Source organism: Protopterus annectens, chromosome 9.part0, assembly GCF_019279795.1.
Source record: "Protopterus annectens isolate FY-2018-M chromosome 9.part0, PAN1.0, whole genome shotgun sequence".
In the NCBI taxonomy this organism is placed as follows: Eukaryota; Metazoa; Chordata; order Ceratodontiformes; family Protopteridae; genus Protopterus; species Protopterus annectens.
The window spans coordinates 321,366,559-321,386,014 of NC_056743.1; the positions used below are offsets into that span (position 1 = coordinate 321,366,559).

General features: G+C 42.9%; 1 protein-coding gene across 1 annotated transcript in view; it reads left to right on the forward strand.

Annotated features, from left to right (window-relative positions):
* ZZEF1 (zinc finger ZZ-type and EF-hand domain containing 1) overlaps positions 1–19,456 on the forward strand; it is a gene marked incomplete in the record, with an annotated part of 3,903,331 nt that overhangs the window by 2,683,308 nt on the left and 1,200,567 nt on the right. Inside the window, 1 exon segment of the mRNA XM_044082903.1 lies at positions 9,786–9,967. Within this exon segment, the coding sequence (XP_043938838.1) occupies positions 9,786–9,967 (182 nt within the window).

The window sequence follows — 19,456 nt, forward strand, 5'->3', positions numbered from 1 at the left end:
CGTTGAAGAGCACCTTGATACTCATTGCACCTTACTGGCCTCGACAAATTTGGGTCCCCTTTCTCTGGGTCCATCTTCTGGAGGAACCATGGAATGTTCTTCATGTTTCACTGTTGCAGTCATCACACTTGGGTTATCCTGCCAGGGTAGCCCTCAGTCGGCCCAAATACCAGATGCTTAGTATTTCTTCGTTGGTTGCTGTCGCTCCAGGACTGACATCAGGTCATCAGTGGTATAAAATCAGGCAGCCGACGCTATTACATCAGTCTTTCTTGCCGAGGAGCCCGAAGCAAAAGCAGTTTGCATGAGTGCCGGTTGGCTGCTACCAGAGTTTTTGTTTCCGAAATTGAAGTTGAAGTCTTCTAAAGCTAAGTACCCCATTGAGGATCCTTTTTTCTTGCTCTAACCTATGTCAAAAAAGTTAACAATTGTCTCTCCTGTGGAAAGCAAATACCACACCGAGATTTCCATTCTTACTGCATCACCTGTTTAGGCCCAGACCATCATGTCCCTTGCTGTCGATTTTGTGCTTTGTTCAATGCCCGAACTATATGTTGTCGGGCCCTTATCGTAGCTAAATACTTTCGCTCTCTATCTCCGTATTCTGAAATGGCTTTGGTAAGCAATCCGACTACTGATCATCTGAAAAAACAAAAGGATAAAGACAGAGACTGACAGCACAGGTCTAAAACTGACGACTATGCTTCCATTAAGCTAGTCGCCAGTTCGCCGGTACTCAGTGAGGTACATTCGCACACTCTGCCTGCTTCTGTGGATTTGCAGGCTGCTACCGAGACACGTTCAGAGTCCAGTATGCCGTAAGACTCTTCTTTGACTACGGAATTTGTGGATTTCTCTACCTTGGATGGGTCCAGAGCTGCTGAGCAGGCACCGGCTTCCGAGAAAGTTCTTCGCACTGCCGATATTTGACACAAACCGACGACTTCTTTCGCGTCTTCAGTTCACTCTAAAACTACCAAGTTTCTAGGGCCCAGGGTACGAACTACGCCTACAAAAATGACGACCCAAGCTCAAGCACCTGCTTCCTTGTCTCAATCTCAGATGCTTAAAATGGCAGAAGACCTTATGCTGATTACAGGAAGCTAGCCTACCCCTTCTAAAAGAAAAAGAGACTTGTCCCCAGCAGCTTTATCTGACCCAGGAGTCCGACGACTCTGAGGTTTCTGATTATAAAGACATGCCGTTGTCTGCTTATGAGGATTCAGATGCAGAGGCATCCATTCCTTCTGCCTCTCCTTCAGAGGATTTTTCTTTTGGTGAAACCCTACATACTTTGAGAGATCATTTCCATTGGGAATGCCAGGATTATCCTCAGTCCAAAAAGAGATTTAGGAATTTTTTAGATTTACCACAGCACAGACCCTTAGCTGCTATTCCTGTTCTGGATGTTGTGGATGACGTTTTCATGGAGTTTAACTCCTAATACTCTACTTCCTGCTCCCAGGAAACCTGACAGGTATTACAGAGTCTCTGACTCTCACAAATTTCTTTTCAAAAATTCTACTGCTGACCGGGAGGTCATCTCCCAAGGACATAAAGGAATAAAAGCAACCACAGCTAAGAATCCCACCCCTTCGGACATGGATTCCTGAGCTTTACACAGATGGGGTAAAAAAGTATACACCTCTGCAACTCTTGCCATTAGAGCATTAAATTGTCAGTTCCACATGTTGAAATGCTAGCAACATACAATGAAACTTCTTAAACACAAATTATCTACCTTTCCAGCTTGTGCAGAAAATAAAGAATTACAGGAGCTTATGAATTCTGCAAGCCAAGTTACTAAGCATACCCTGCAATGTGGGTTTGATGCCCTAGAAGCATCCTGCAGGGCAGCAGTCACAGGTTCTGTACTTAGAAGACATGCTTAGCTTAAGGAACAGACCTTGCCAGACCATGTCAAATCAAAATTATTGGACGCACCACTGAACAAAGACAATTTGTTTGGCACCAAGGCAGAAGAGGTTTTAAAAAACATGGAAGAAAAAGCTAAATCTATGTAGACAGTTAAACACTTTTTGCAAGTCCAGCCTCTGAGAGTCAGTAGGCATTGCCCCTCAAAACACTGGTCCTTTCCAGCCCCCCTCAAAGCCAGCTCAGACTAGACCTATAGGTCGCAGACCCCCCCCAGACAACAGTCCCAGGGAATGCAAAGTTCTAAGCAATGGAGTACCTCCACTTCTAAAACAGGGAGTGCTAAGCCACCCCCTTATGGCAAGACTTCGCAATGACTTCTCAGTTCCACCCTTTACCTCTGCCCACCTGCTTGTGCCCCTAGGGGGAAAACTTGCCTCCCATGCAAAAAACTGGGCCTCCATCACCTGCTCTCCATGAGGGCAATTCAGCCTGTTCCTGCAGACCAGATAGGCCAAGGTTTCTATTCCAGACTTTTGCTGGTACCCAGGAAAGAGGGCACCTGGCGCCCAATCCTAGATCTTTCCATTCTAAACACCTTCCTGGTGATACAAAAATTCAAAATGCACACCCTCCAGCAGCTTCTTCCTGTGCTATCCAAAGATGCTTGGTTAGCCACCCTAGACCTAAAAGAAGCCTATCTGGACATCCCAGTCAGAGATTCTTGCAGGAAATATCTACGTTTCAGGGCAGGATCTATGCATTATCAGTTCTCTGCACTTTCCTTTGGCTTATCCACCACTCACAGAGTTTTCACAAAATGCCTGGCTCCAGCCATTGCTTTTTGCAGACAAAGAAATATTCAAATTTAACCCTACTTGGATGACGACTTGATTCAGGCAGACAGTCAGGAAAAGCTGTTGCAGCACCTGACCTTTGTAAAGGACCTACTGACCTCACTGGGGTACACTATAAACGAAAAGAAATTCAAACTAGTCCCCAGTCAGAAAATTGTATTCCTGGGAGCAAGCCTGGACACAGCATCCCAGATGGTATACCTTACTCCAGAAAAACAAGCCTATCCAACAGGCTACTTCTCTCTAGCCAACAGAACCCAGTTATCCGCAAGAAAAATTCTGCAAGCTGTAGGGTTCATGGCTTCCTGCATTCTACTAATTCCATATGCCAGACTGCATATGAGGAAACTTCAATGGTACTTAAACCTTTGGTGTCAGCATTCTCAGGACCCGGAAACTATTATACCTTGTCTAAGGAAATATTTTCTTTGGTGGGAAGCAGCATGCAACCACAACAAGGGACTTCCCTTTTCACAACCCCATGCCTCCCAGACCCTAACCACAGATGCATCGGACTATGCCTGGGGTGCGCACCTGGATGGCAGGTGCATTCAGGGCCACTGGAGCCCAAATCAAATACATTTGCACATCAACCAAAAAGAAATGCTAGCTGTTCAGCACATTCTGAGAGCTTTCCAGACCCCTACTGTCTCCAGGGCCCCTACTAATCAAAACAGACAAAACCACTGTGATGTGGTGCCTCAACAAGCAGGGAGGAACCCACTCTTATCCACTCTGCAGGCTAGCCATGAACCTTTGGCACACGGCTTCAGCCATGCAAATTCAACTGCTAGCACAATTCCTGCCAGGCAAGCAAAACTCTCTGGCAGACAACTTGAGCAGAAACCTCCTAGACCCACACCAGTTGCAATTAAACCACAACACCTTCAGCCTGGTAACCCAGAAGTAGGGTACCCCGAAGGTGAACCTATTTGCCTCCCACGACAACCACCAGCTCAGCAAATTCTGCACCAGGGACCCTCACAACAAGGCCTGGAAAGTGGATGTCCTATCCTTCCAATGGGTAAACCTCTCTATCTATGCACTTCCCCTTCTACCTCTTCTTGCAAGGGTATTACTCAAAATAAGGGAGGAAGAACCAAGGGCAATCCTGATTGCCTCGGACTGGCCATGCCAACACTGGTACCCACTACTGCACAGTCACTGTTGCCTTCATGGCACCTCCCTCAGATTCCAACTCTTCTGACCCAGCAGAAAGGAGAGTTCTTGCATCCACAATTGCAGACCCTGAACCTGGCAACCTAGCTTATTCCTTGACCTCTCCTCCAGTGGCCAGCCTAAATAAGCAAATCCTGAACATTATACGTGAAGCCAGATGTCCCAGCACTAGAAAATCCTATGCTGACAAGTGGAAAAGGTATTGCTCCTGGATCCAGGCTAAAGGAGCTGAACCAGCACAGCCCTCCTTACCTCTCATCCTTGATTACCTAGCAGGCCTACTTCACAGGGGCATATCCTTCTCTTCTATTAAAATTCATGCCTCTGCCATCTCTGCTCATTACAGCACAGAGCCACCTCTCTTTTCACACACCCTCATCAAGCAGTTCCTTAAAGGGGCTAACAACTTAAGGCCGTCCAGAAGAGCCCCTACCCCTGCTTGGGACCTTAACTTTGTGTTGGAGAAGCTCATGTTAACTTTGTGTTGGAAAACCTCACGCTACTGCCCCCCCCTGTTGAGCCTGCAGCTTCAGCAGAGTTAAAATTCCTCTCTTAGAAAACAGCCTTGCTTCTGGTCATCACTTCAGCTAGAAGAGTGTCTGAGCTACAAGCACTCATGGCTGTGGAACCCTTCATTTTTCATGCTGACAGGGTCTCCCTCAGGACTAACCCAACTTTCATGCCTAAAGCGGTGTCTAGTGTGGCTGTCAACCAATCTATTTATTTGCCCACCTTTTTCCCTAAACCTCAAAATAAGAGGTAAAGGATCCTGCACTCTTTGGATGTGCACAGACAGCTCAGATTCTACCTGGATAGGACTAAGCCCTTTAGGAAAACTGACCAGTTACTAGTCAGCTTTGCAGCAGGGGCAGAGGGAAAGGCCATTTCAAAACAATTTCCAAATGGATAGCACACTGCATCCATTTCTGTTACAAACACCATGGGAAAACACCCCCAAAGGGTGTCAGAACACATTCCACTAGGGCAACTTCCACCTCTGCAGCTTTTCCCAGAGGGGTCCCTACCTGGGACATCCTGGAGGCTGCAACTTGGAGTTGCTGTTCATACCTTTAAGCAATTACCACCTGCTTATCTTTTTCAAATACAGGGCAGGCAGTCCTGCAGGGCATACTAGCCAGCCCCAACTCTTCTTGACTGCCTCCACCCATTACATCAGCTTTGGGAATCAACCCAAGTGCGATGACTGCAACAGTGAAACACGAAGAACATAGTACAGTTGTGTACACTTACCATAAATGTAGATGTTTGAGTGTATTCACTGTTGCAGTCCTGCTTTCCCACCCTCCATCCCTCTGGTCTCTCTCTCTTTCTCTTTCCCTCTCTCACTATTTACAGTGCATTTGATATTTACTTTCTACTGGTGGTGTTATTCCACCATAATCTAGCTCCCTATTTGGGGGCTCCTGACATTTGGGGCAAGAAAAACTGATGTAATGGAGTCGGCTGCTTAAGTTTATACCACTGACGACCTGACGTCAGTCCTAGAGTGACAAGAACTGACGTAGAAATACTAAGCCTCGAATTCGGGCTCACTGAGGGCTACCCCTGGCAGGATAACTCAAGTGTGATGACTGCATTCGAACATCTACATTTATGGTAAGTGTACACAACTGTACTTTCTGGACCCAGTTCCAGACCTTTCAACCTACTCATCGGGAACGTTCCATCTGTCCATCCAGACCCTCAAATTGCAGCATGACTGCTCCAATTCCACGTTTAGCCAGGTGTTACAATTTTTCCCCGGCAATTAAGCATATCTTGGTTTCTTCCCACAAACCGTCTACGAGAAAACTGTATTCAAGTAAATGGAAAAGATTTTCCTACTGGGCTGTTAAGCACAATATAGAGCCTTGTATGGCTCCTATTACTGCAGTTCTAGAGTTTCTCACCAGGCTTTTTGATGAAGGGGCTCCTATCATCAGGGTACAATTGCTAGCCATTTCTAATTTTCATACCGGTGAGCTGGGAATGCCTATCATGTCCCACAGGTTATTTAAGGCCTTTTTGAAAAGTACCTTCTTACTCAGGCCCCCAATCAGGCAACTTCCAGCCCCTTGGGACCTCATTTTTTTTTTTTGCCTTAGTGCTGCCACCCTTTGAACCTGCATCATCTTATGATATAAAGTTTTTGTTGTGGAAAACTCTTTTCTTAGTAGCCATTACCTCCACGAGATGAGTGTCGGGACTCCAAGCACTCTCTATATGCCCTCCTTATATAGTTTTTCACAAAGACTCTGTGTCCCTAAGAACTAATCTCCCTTTCTTGCTTAAAACTTTGTTTGGAAAACAATCTGAATCAATCTATTGAATTACCAGTGTTTTTCTCAACAAGCGACAAGGCAGAATACAGATTGCATTGACTGGATGTACACAAACAGCTACGTTTTTATTTGCATAAGACCAAAGATTTTAGCAAGTCTGACCAGATTTTTGTGTCCTTTTCAAAAAAAAGGAAAGGAGTGCCAATTTCTAAAGTAACTTTGTCTAAATGGCTTACAAGACAGCATTTTCTTCTCATACAGTAATCATAACAGACGACTACCAGGTAAAGTGAAGGGGCATTCTACAACAGCGGTCTCAACATCCTCTGCTTTCCAAGTTAGACTTCCTATGGACTCTATTTGTGCAGCTTCCACATCGGTGATGCGTCATACCTTTATTACTCATTACAAAGTAGATGAGGCCTCCCGGAGCAGGTCTTCCTTCGGTTCCACTGTATTGAAGAGCTTGTTTTCCGGAGTCACCCTAGGATAAAGGAGCAAAGGATGCTGTCCCAACCAGCAAGAATTAAGGTGAGATTGGACAACATAACATTGACATTATGTACTCACCATAACGTTCCATGTTTGTTGTCCATCTCACCTATATTCTTGCGTCCCACCCACCTTCCCCCTCATTTGTTCCTGGAGGACTGGGTGGATATGTATATATATGTGTATGTATATATATACAAATGTGTGTGCATGTATATATATATATATATATGTATATATATATATATATATATGTGTGTGTGTATATATATATATATATATATATATATATATATATATATATATATATATATATATATATAGAGAGAGAGAGAGAGATAAGATCTGGACACATGCTTGACTAGTATATGTCTGAATCACAAAACATCGAACACACACAAAGTGCAGGTAAGGGAAAATTACCTTTTCCCCACTGTAGTGCAATCTCGGAGTAAGAATAATAAAGTAGGGTGTGTGTGGGGGGTGTAGGGGGGGCAAAGTCCCCCTGCAGAAACGTAGATTTTTTTTTTGAACTACACCTACACGGAAGCGCTTTTCGGTGTTGAGCGCTTTCGTGTATGTGTATTTGATGATTTGTGATTTGGACATATGCTAGTCGAGCAGGTGTCCTATACCCATATATATATATATATATATATATATATATATATATATATATATTTGTATATAGTTATATTAGTTTTGGAGTCTCTGATTTCCTCCTCCTACTGTTTTTCCAACCTGTTATTACAAATAGGTAGCATTACTTCTACTGCTTTTGCCTGCAGACAAGATCTGGGTAACTTACCCGGTGCATCATAGGACAGGGGGTTAGCCTCGAGCCAGTGGAAGCTCTCGAGCTTTTGTATTAGGCTGAGTCAGAACCGATGCATGGTTCCGAACCCCAACCAGCAAGAATATAGGCGAGATGGACAACAAACATGGAACATTATGGGTGAGTACATAACTTCTTAATTTGTGAGACTATCTCTACCCATATGTAAATAAATGTGGAATGGCTTACCCCTACAGTTGTGCATTGAAACTAATAAGATATGCGAAATAAAACAAAAGCAGTATCTACATGGTAACTGGAACTCCTGGTGCCCCCATATCACATAAGTAACACATTCATAGTTCTTTTTTCTCTTTGCACAAACCATTTTCACTCATATTGTACTCAAACAAATGCTAGTCCACCTGCTTCACTGCCTGTCTGACACTATTTAATCTTCAACCTGCCTTTTTTTACTCCTCCTGTTATATTTTCCTCTTCACTCCACACCACTTAGATTTGCTAATTACATACCCCCTCATCCCAATACAGTTTCCTTTTCTCTAACCTTGGTTTACAACTTAGTGTAACAATTGTACACAGACATGCTATGCACTGTTTTATTACTTATTTATTGTGCATGTACCGTGTACACACAATTCTATTTACAGGCAGTGTTTTGGTTTTACTAGTACTTGCTGTAAATGTGTAAATGTTTTATTGATATTCTGTGTCATTATTGGAGCTCTTCTCCCCTGCCTGTGCTGAAAAAGGGGCTTTTAACCCAGATTGATAATCTGAGGTAACAAATGGAATGAGTGGATGAATGGATGAATAAATAAATAATGCTTCATTTCTGCTTCTAGTTGATGGCTTTGTAGCTACCAGTATGCCAGCCTTTATTCACCTAAAATAATCATGGTTAAAACTGAAGAGCCATTGAAGCTGATACTACTGTTTTAGGTACAGTGAATGCTGGAGTATTACCTTCTTGACTTGCTTTCTGGCTATGACAGTAATGTGCAAAGAAGATGTCTTACAACTGCTATGGCTACCAAGAGACACACATTAGATCATTGCAAGCTGTGGTTGTATTATGCAGATGCTTCTTATCTTTAATGAACCAAATATCCTATTTTTAGATATAGTTTTGGTGATGGGTTTCAATTACATTGGCACTTTCATCTTTATTTTCACTGCATTGTATCTGTTATTGAATCATTACTTTATTATTATTATGTATTAAAACTTTGTTAAAGTACATTAAAAAGGAGCATGATGTCTAAATAGTGTCCCATCTTGATTTTTTTATATATTGATGATATTGGAAGAAGTTAAATCTGATAAATATTTTTTCTGACATCTCTGTTGTTTTTCGTAGAAATAAAAACTATGGTAAAGGGAACCAAATATTTCTCTTCTGCAGACATTAGTTTGATACATCTGTTATAAAGCTGGTGATGGGTCCTGATGTTTCAGATCTGTACAGACCAGCTATTGCTATAGAGATCAATGTGATGAGGATGGTAGTGCACCACTTCTGAAGACTGAATGTAATTTGTCTTTTTTGCTGCCTTGTACTTTAGGACTTAGTCCCTTATGTTGCCTTACTTTTTCCATTTGCTATACCTTGTCTTTCTTATTCCCACAAAATGGCTACTAGATTGTCCCCACTGTCCTTTTAATGTATTTATTTACATTTAACTGTGAATATCCAGGTGTGAAATCCCATTTTAGTGGAGTCCTAGAAAAAGAGAAATTTTTAGATACCAGGTTAAGGTGAATAAAATATTAAACAAAATGTGTACAAAATTTAACACAGAATCCTGAGCATCCAAGAATGATAGGACGTCTAAATACATGCATAAAATGATGAGTGCTGTCATCATTTTTACATATTTATATTGAGGAATGTTGTTTTGCTATTTGTGCAGAATCGTACCCACACTGATATCTCCATCTCTCGTGATGTTGAATTTTAAATTCCATGCGACTCCAAGCTCCCCTTTTTTTTCTGTATCCACTGTTGTCCACTCCATGTTACAGTTGCAGCTGCCATCACCCTGATTATTTGCACTCCCATGCATTTGTGGATTAGTAGAAGAGGACAGAGTCATTTTCTATTACTAGAACAAGCAGTGTATGGGCAGTTAAGGCACAAGTGTCTTGATGATTCCCACTACTGTAGGAATTTAGTTATTGCCAGTTTTTAAAACCTGCTGTTATCTCCTAGGCTGTATTATCCAGTTGAAATGCTCTGCTATACCAGTGAATTATATAGTTTGCGTAGATTGATTTTTCTCCATTCTGTACTTTATTAATCAGGTTTACGAGCTTCTGCACTCTTGTTTCTTCTTCCGGTAAGCGAACCTGTTTTAGATGCCAAAGCTGCAACTACCATTACTTCTACAGAAGAGAAAACAGAAGTGTGTAAAGATTTGGATAGCAAAGCAGCTTCCAACACTGCTGGTAGTTCAGATGATGCTCTCTTTTCCACTGTCAGCAAGGTAAGCAATTTAAAATCACATAGACATGCAGCATATAGAATGTTTTATTACCTAACTAAACCTTCTTTACACACTTTAGGAGCACTGGTCATTAGTGACTTGCTTTGATTTTTCAAATCAAACCTAACACTGCCTTTGGATATGTGTTAGCAGCCCTTATTCTTAATGTGGTATACCATCTGTTTACTCTTAGCTTGCTTACAGTAACCTGAGTTTTTTAATAACATAAATTAATCCTTGGAGGGTCAGGTAGTACCAGGAAGTGTGTGAAAGGAATCGGAATAAAGTATGCATTTGTGTGCTTTAGCTTTTCACCTCTTTCATTTAAGACAAGTCTTTAGGGGTAATTAATTCATGTTTTACTTGGTTTGATTTCCTTGATTTTATTAACTTAGCATTGCTAGGGTAGGTAGGAAAATTCTAAAGTGTAGAAATTTAGGCAGACACACAAATGTGTCAATGATTAGAGAGGACATGGAGAACATCAGAAAGACATCTGAATATTGTATGCAAACTGCTGTTTCTTTGTCTGGAAGATATATTACCAGATGTGATGATCTCTATAGGGTTATATTTTGTTGAGGCACATAGACCCTCTCCTGTAACGCCTGTAAACCAAAACGTACCCCTTTTGCTACCTACAGTTTCCTTGCATAACAGATAAGTTAAAAATCTACCACATGTATGCTTCAAATAGCCGGTTCCATGAACAAACATTCAGAATGAGGTACTGGAATCTAAAATTGTCTGAGGCACAAAAGACACTGCTGAAGATTTAGGATGGTCATTCTTTTTTTAAAACAACAATCAGCTTTCTTTAACAAATAGTTTGCAATCCTCGTGCATAGTATGATCTTATTCCTGCTCACATCTTATTCTTTCCATCGTATCCACACTCCCCAACAGTATTCCAACCGAATTAGCCCATTACTGATGAATACTTTCAGTTGTTGTCTGTCTTTGCTACATCTGTAAAATAAAATATGGAATATTTACTTGGGTATTCATTTCACTTTAACCCCTGAGGGTATGAGAAAGCTTTATGCATATGATTGCCAACAGCCCCAAATATTGTGTTATTTATCCATCCAATCTTCTTAGGTTCATAGGATATTACTAGGCTAATGGCTTAAGAGCCCTTACATGCCTAGTCATTATTACCCAGATTTTCGATTCCTAAGGGCTAGAAGATAGTTAGGTTTGTGCCTATGCCTTGAGTATTTTACAGACTGCCCCTGTCCATAAGGGACATGGTTGCCACCCCAGGAGTGAATTTAAAATTTTTTATCCATTGATCCAAACTGCATTTGAAGAGTGTCAGGGAAGTGTTCTGCTTTACGTGAATAGGATGCCTGTTCCAGAGAGGGAGTAATCACTGAGACACATTGTCTCTTCAATATGTTTTGTTCTTGTCACAGCCAGGTTTAGATCTCTAGATTGGGTAACCCTCATGCAGTTTGTCTTGTGAATGTGTAACAGTTCAGTCAGAACTGAATTTGAGTGCCTTGTAAGTTAGGTATAGATCACCCTTTAATAGTCTGTAGGAGACAGAGTAAAAGGATAGGGCTTTTTAGTCTGTCCGCATAGGACATGTTTGCACCTTGTATTTTTTTTTGTAAGGAACTCTGAGGCCACTCCAGCTGTTGCAAGTGCTTGGTCAGCTGTGCTAAAAGGTGTATTGTACTCTATTATCGGTCTGAGGGCCGAATACAGTTTGACTATTAACTTCTTTGGCTCTGGATTCCATACCTTTACTTGTAAGCTGTGCCACATAGAATGATTTCCTCACCACTGTGGACACATGGCAGTCAAAGTTCAGGCTGCTGTCTGTGTACTTAGGTCTCTCACCTCTTAGTCTACTCTTAGGAGTGTGGTGTTAATGTTGTAATTTGCAGAGGTATTTGACTTCACAAAGGGTATGATTATGCATTTTTTGCAGTTAGTTTTACGCTGTGGATCTGGCACCAATCATTTGTCTCAGTTGTACCCTTCCAAGGGTTATCCACATAGTTGGAGGATTCATTGATTGCCCCCAACTTGCAGTTGTCAACAGACTTAATCAGCCAAAGGCCTTCTGTATTAACTTTGACGTCAGCAAAGGATATTTTGAAACAGAGAGGTCCCAGCACTGAGCCCTGTGACACACCACTAGTAACTGGCCTCTTGTTGGATCTGGATTCACCCACTGTAGCAACATGTGTCCTGCCTAGAAGCCATCTGGCTGTCCACCTGGTGACGCAGGGATTTGTGCTCAGTTTTGTCAGTTTCTCTGTAATACTTGAGTGGAGCATTGTGTTAAATGCCTTAGCCAGGTCAGGGTAGGCAATATGCACAGTTTTACCCTCATTCATGGCCCCAGTGATTTTCTCAAAGAAATCCAACAGATTGAGCAGGCATGACCTGTCCCTGACAAAGCCAAATTAGGTTGGGTCCAGTGTTTGGAAGTTTCCTTGTGTCATTTATGTCTATTTGTGTTATTTGTCATTATTTATTCTTGAAATGCAATATTATATAGTTCTTTCAATTTGTGCACTTGATTACTTGCTTCCCCAGTAACCTTGAATGAGTGTGTCCATTGCTATGAACTGTGGTGTCTCCATACACTATATATTGCTTTTAAATTCCTTAATAGCATGCACACCTTTTCCTGCCTAATTCATAACTATTCACTTTACATAAAATGTCCTATTAGTCAGTCTTACTTTACCTTCCTTGTAATATGTCTATCTCTCTACTTTCCTTTTGAATTCCCTACTGTAACTGTAATTGTATTAATACTAAATAAACTACTCCTTCAGCGTCCTATGCCCTACACCGAAGACAAAACTGTTTATGGTTTGTACCTTTGTCCAGCTAGTGACTAATAAATGATGTCCTTCAAGGATGCATCTGCAGTCATCACGTATGGGTTGTCCTGCCTCAGGCAGCCCTTCGGTCGGCCGGATTCCAAAGTCCTGGTCTGGCGTCGGCTGATGTCGCCCTTGCCCCGACGTCAGAGCGCCTGGGGTATAAAAACGTCAGCCGACGCCATCTTCCTCGGTCTTTCTTGCCGCGTGGTGCCAGAAGCAGAAGCAGTTCGCAAGTGCCGGTCGGCCAGCTCCTGTAATTCAGCTAAACCGAAGACTTCAAAAGCTAAGTACCCCATTGGGGACTCTTTCTTGCCTCAGCCGATGTCAGATAAAATTAATAATTGCTTAACTTGTGGGAAACAAATACCTCATAAGGATTTCCACTCATATTGCCTACCTTGCCTAGGCCCAGACCACGACGTCTCGGCCTGTTCCGCCTGTGCTTCCTTCAACCGATGCACTCTAAGACATCGGGCGGAGTTTGCAGAGGAATTTTTTGGGGCTAGTTTTGCTTACAATATGCCGTCGGAGACTCCGACTTCACATTTAATAAAGAAACGGAAGGACAAGGACCAACACACGCGGTCCGCTGTTTCGGCTAAAACCACGGCCAGGCCTACCGCGAGTGTCTTGGTCTCGGCTGAAACCGAGTCCTTGGTACTTCCGTCCTCCGAAACTGTACAACCGACAACCTCGGCCCCGGAGGCCACTACTGTATCGGTTATTGAATCTCCATTGGAATCTGGTGTCCAGGAACCTTCCAACACCATTCCCTTACCAGCACGTGGTGCAGCCAGGCCTCCTGCATCCATGTCTATTAAGGCATTCTCAAGGGCTAAAGCTGCTAAACACTCAAAAACTATGCCTCCCAGGGTTATCCCTCAGGGACCCACTACAGGTTCTCAGATCCTTAGTCTAGCAGAGGACCTTATTTCATTAATCAGGGGCTCTCAGCCTCATCCAGACAGGGGCTCCCAACCTCCTACAGAAAAAAGGCCCAGGGTTGAGCCCTCTGATCCCCTCTCCTCAGATGAGGCCTCTGATGGCTCTGCTCTCTCTGACTACCAGGAGGGGGCTTTTTCGGCCTACGAGGATTCTGATGCAGAGGAATCTATCCCTTCGGCCTCCCCTCCTGAAGAGCTGTCTATTGGGGAAACTCTGCACACTATGAGGGAGCATTTCCAATAGCAGGGCCAGGAATTTTCTGATTCCAGGAAGAGATTAAGGACCTTCTTGCATTTGCCTCAGCATAGACCTTTGGCTATTCCCCCTGTTTTGAATGTCATTGATGATGTGTACTCTGAGTCTAGCACAACCCCTGACACTCTCCCTCCGGCTCCTGCCAAACCCGATAGGTATTACAGGGTCCCGGAATCACATATTTTCCTTTACAAGGCCCACTCTGCTGATCCAGAAACTATTTCCCAGGGCCCTAAAGGGGTTGTAGCTGTCACTACTAAAAATCCACTCCCCTCTGAAAGGGAGTCCAGGGCTTTAGAGCGATGGGGTAAAAAAGTGTATACTTCTGCTACCCTTTCCATGAGGGCTTTAAACTGTCAATTTCATATGATACAGTACCAAGAGTATTTGTTAGATGAATTGCATAAAAAACTGACTTCACCTGAACCCCTAGATCGTAAATCACTTCAGGATCTGGTACATAACTCTCAACAGGTTAGCAACCATTTCTTGCAGTGTGGTTATGATGCATTGGAAGCTTCATGTAGGTCAGCTATGACAGGTGCAGTCATACGTAGGCATGCTTGGCTGAAGGAACAATCTCTGCCAGACCATATTAAAGCAAAGCTTCTGGATGCTCCACTGGAAAAGCAAAAGTTATTTGGCTCCACTGCTCAGGAGGTCTTAAAGAAATTTGAAGAAAAGGCAAAATCTGTACAAACAGTCAAAGATTTTATGCAAGTCCAACCACCAAGATTCAGCAGAAATTGGCCTTCCAAGAACTGGTCCTTTCCAGACACAGAGAGATTTCAGAGAGGCAAGAACAGGCGTGCCAGAGGTAGAGGGCAAGCTAGAGGCTCCTACAGAGGACGTCAATGGCAGCCTCCCAACCAGAGAAGTAGTGCAGGGCCTACAACTGCTGCACAAGGACAGACTCAATGACTTTACTTTGACACCGCCAACCAGGGCTCAATTGGAAGCACCTTTGGGCGGAAAGCTTTTCTTATTTTCAGAAAATTGGCACATTATTACAAGGGACAAATGGACACTACAAATAATAGACAAAGGATACAGGTTCCATTTCCACACATTACCGAAAAGAAAAGGCATGCCAGACCTGCCACCAAATCAAAGGGCAGAGGCTTTGAAACAAATCTCCAACTTAATGCAATTGAAAGTAATAGAAAAGGTTCCTCTCTCAGAACAAGGCCAAGGATTTTATTCCAGACTCTTCCTTGTTCCAAGAAAAGAAAAGCAATGGAGGCCTATTCTCGACTTGTCCGCACTAAATACTTATCTCATTGTGCCAAAATTCAAAATGCTGACTCTACAGCAACTCCTTCCCATGCTGGGCAAGGGGTCTTGGCTGGTAACTCTGGACCTCAAGGAGGCATACCTGCATGTCCCTATCAGACAAAGCTGCAGAAGACACCTCAGATTTCTTGCAGGTTCAGAGCACTATCAATTCTCAGCATTGCCCTTTGGCTTATCTACTGCGCCCAGAGTATTCACGAAATGCCTGGCATCAGTAATTGCACACTGCAGACTTCAGGAGATGCAAATATACCCGTATCTGGACGACTGCCTTATACAAGTGGACAGCCAACAAATTTTGGTAAAACACTTGAATTATGCCATCTACCTACTTCAGGCCTTGGGATATACAGTCAACATTCACAAGTCAAGACTTGTACCATCCCAAAGAATAACTTTTCTGGGTGCGAATCTAGACACAACCACCCAAATGGCTTTCCTCACAGAAGAAAAACAAAGTCAACTACCGGATTACTTCAACAACCTGTCAAGACAAACTCAGCTGACTGCAAGGAAAATCCTGCAGGCCCTGGGTTACATGGCTTCTTGCATTCTTCTGATTCCTCAAGCAAGGCTACATATGAGGAAACTACAGTGGTACCTAAGGAGTCTATGGACTCAGCACAGTCACAGCTTGGAAACTTTGATACTACTCATCCCATGCCTTCAAAGGGAATTTCTGTGGTGGGCTCAAGCAAGCCAGTCAAACAGGGGTCTGCCCTTCAGCAAGCCAATAGCCAGCCAAACCATTACAACGGACGCTTCAGACCACGGATGGGGAGCGCACATGGAGGGAAGGTGCATTCAAGGACTATGGTCACAAAAAGAGCTACGCATGCACATAAACCAAAAGGAAATGCTGGCAGTGATACATGCAATTGAGGCCTTCAAGTTATTTCTACATCAAGGCCACCTGCTAATAAGGACAGACAACACTACAGTTATGTGGTACATAAACAAGCAAGGAGGCACCCATTCCTACCCTCTTTGCAGACTGGCAATGAATCTATGGGAACTTTCCTTGACACTCAATATACAGCTGCAATCCCAGTTTGTGCCAGGAAAGGACAATATACTGGCAGACAGCTTAAGCAGGATCATCATGGATGCACACGAATGGATGCTGCACCCAGACATCTTCCATCAGATAACACAATCATGGGGGAGACTGGACATAGACCTCTTTGCCTCCCCACACAATCATCAGCTGGAGAAATTCTGCTCAAGGACATACCACCCACAAGCATGGAAAGTGGACGCCCTCTCTTTCAGCTGGAGAACTCTAACAGTGTATGCATTCCCACCTTTTCCATTAATGACCAAGGTCTTACTGAAGATCAGGGCAGAGCAGCCAAGAGTGATTCTGATAGCTCCGGACTGGCCAAGACAGCACTGGTACCCATTGCTAAAGAGCATGTCACGGACGAAACCATGGCTTCTTCCACAATGGCTGCTTCTCCTGACACAGCACAATTACAAAACTCTGCATTCCAACCTGAAAACATTACAACTAGCTGCCTGGAAAATACCTTGACTCATCACCAGGATAAGCTATCCAAGAGAGTGAAGGATATCATCATGGAAGCTCGCAGGCCTTCCACAAGAAAGGCGTACTCAGCAAAATGGAAAAGATTTCATACCTGGAGCACCTCAAAGGGCCTAGATGTAACAGTTATGAACATGGCACATATCCTGGAATATTTAGCAGAAATGCTCCAAAATGGCCTGTCTTACTCTTCCATTAAAAGTCATGCTTCAGCAATTTCAGCAGAGTACAATACTGATCCATCTGTCTTCCCTCATCCTCTCCTAAGACAGTTTCTAAGAGGAATTAAAAACATTAATCCCCCAAGGAATCCACCGGTGCCTACTTGGGACCTTAACTTCGTGTTGGAAAAACTAACACTGCCTCCCTTTGAACCAGCAGCATCTGCAGAACTACAGTTCCTGTCTTGGAAGACTGCTTTCCTTCTGGCCATAACCTCAGCAAGAAGAGTATCTGAGTTACAGACCCTCATGGCAGGGCAGCCATTTCTTATCTTTCATCAAGGCAGAGTCTCTTTGAGAACCAATCCTTCATTTATGCCAAAGGTGGTATCCAGGGTCTCATTAAACCAAGCTATTCACCTGCCTACCTTCTTTCCAAATCCACAAAACAAAGGGGAAAAGCTTCTGCACACCCTGGACATACACAGACAGTTGCGCTACTACTTGGACAGAACTAAAAGTAACAGAAAAACTGACCAGCTGTTTGTAGCATATGCTGCTAGTACACAAGGAAAAGCAATTTCAAAATAGACAATTTCTAAATGGATAGGAAACTGCATTCGTTTGTGTTACTCCTTTCATGGAAAAACTGTGCCAGCTAACATTAGACCTCATTCGACCAGAGCCACAGCCACCTCCACAGCCTTCTTAAGAGGGGTGGCTACCAAGGACATTTTAGAAGCTGCTACATGGAGCTCCGTGCATACATTTTCCAAGCATTACAATTTACCTTTATACTCCAGATCCAGAGCAGGCTTTGCTACAGCAGTCCTGCAGGGCATTTTAGCTACACCATCCTTTACATAGATCCTCCACCCCCAGATTGGCTATGGTATTCTACCCATATGTGATGACTGCAGATGCATCCTTGAAGGACATAGTACAGTTTTGTACCTACCATAAATGTAGATGTCCGATAGGTATGCATCTGCAGTCAGGTTTACCCTCCCTCCTTCCCCTCTGTGGTATTTTTTGGGTACTTATCCCTCTCATAGCTTGCTGGGGTTATCTATTATGGTGTATTTGTTTTACATATATATATATATATATATATATATATATATATATATATATATATATATATATTTATGCATATATATATTTCTGTGCATGTTTGGAATTTATTACATTCCTCCAAATTTAGCCTTCCTTAGAGGGAACCTGGCATCTGGGGCAAGAAAAACTGAGGAAGATGGCGTCGGCTGACGTTTTTATACCCCAGGCGCTCTGACGTCGGGGCAAGGGCGACATCAGCCGACGCCGGACCAGTTCTTTGGAATCCGGCCGACCGAAGGGCTGCCTGAGGCAGGACAACCCATATGTCATGACTGCAGATGCATACCTATCGGACATCTACATTTATGGTAGGTACAAAACTGTACTTTCTCCATATCCTTTTCTCCAGTCTCTTCATTAATGTTGTCTTCCAGTGAATACATTAACCATAGGAGCCCTTCCACCTACAAATGCCCCCCCCCTTCTTCCATGGTATTCACCATCAAATCCACTGCTTCTTTTGTTGGGCTGTTGGCTCACTTCCACTTTCTTCTGAATGTCATCTTAACCATTAACATTATAACCCATATCAATTATTTAATATTTCTTCCTTCCTCTGCATCACTCACTGTTTCTAATAGAAAACTGGTCCTCTTTCAGTAATCCCACACGTCAAGGCCATATCCTCCACTGATAAAAGTGTTTTATGTAATTTTACTGGGTATAAAAGTGCATGGGCAGGCATTTCATGCAAAAATTCAGAATTTCTTGGATTTGTAAGATGTTCCCTGGCACTTGACAAATGATTTCCCACTGCTTTTCATCTAAATCTGTATACTACATACTTACTCTGCTCTTGCTGGTCAGTATGACAGCAGCCTGTATAGTTTAGATAGAATGCCCCATTCCACCTTGTCTCCTGGATTCCATCACCCATTAAACATTTCGAGGCCAATTCTCCTTACCAATTTTCAGCCAGTTTAGTTTTTTTTAATTCCTTTTTAAGGCTTGATAACTCAAGAAGTCTCCAATGGAAACTTGAGCATCTTTCTCTTACTTCCTCTGAAGTCATGATATTAGCCCCCTGTTATTACTAGATGCCAATGCTTAACATCTTTCTCCATTTGCCCTTTAGATAATTTATCCCTGTTAGAGCTAACCCTTTCAGTAGCAATTCCTTCCTTCAGCATCTTGCCCTGAAATAGTTGACTTATTTCCGTGCTCATGACATCCATTATTTACTTTTTAATTGATTTCTTTTTAACAGCTATCATTCACTCTAGCATTGCATAAATTGCTCAATTCCTGCTTTCCTTTAAACCTCACACCTCTTCCTGAATATTATGTGCAAGTGTTACTCCCACAAATTCCATTTATTTCCATG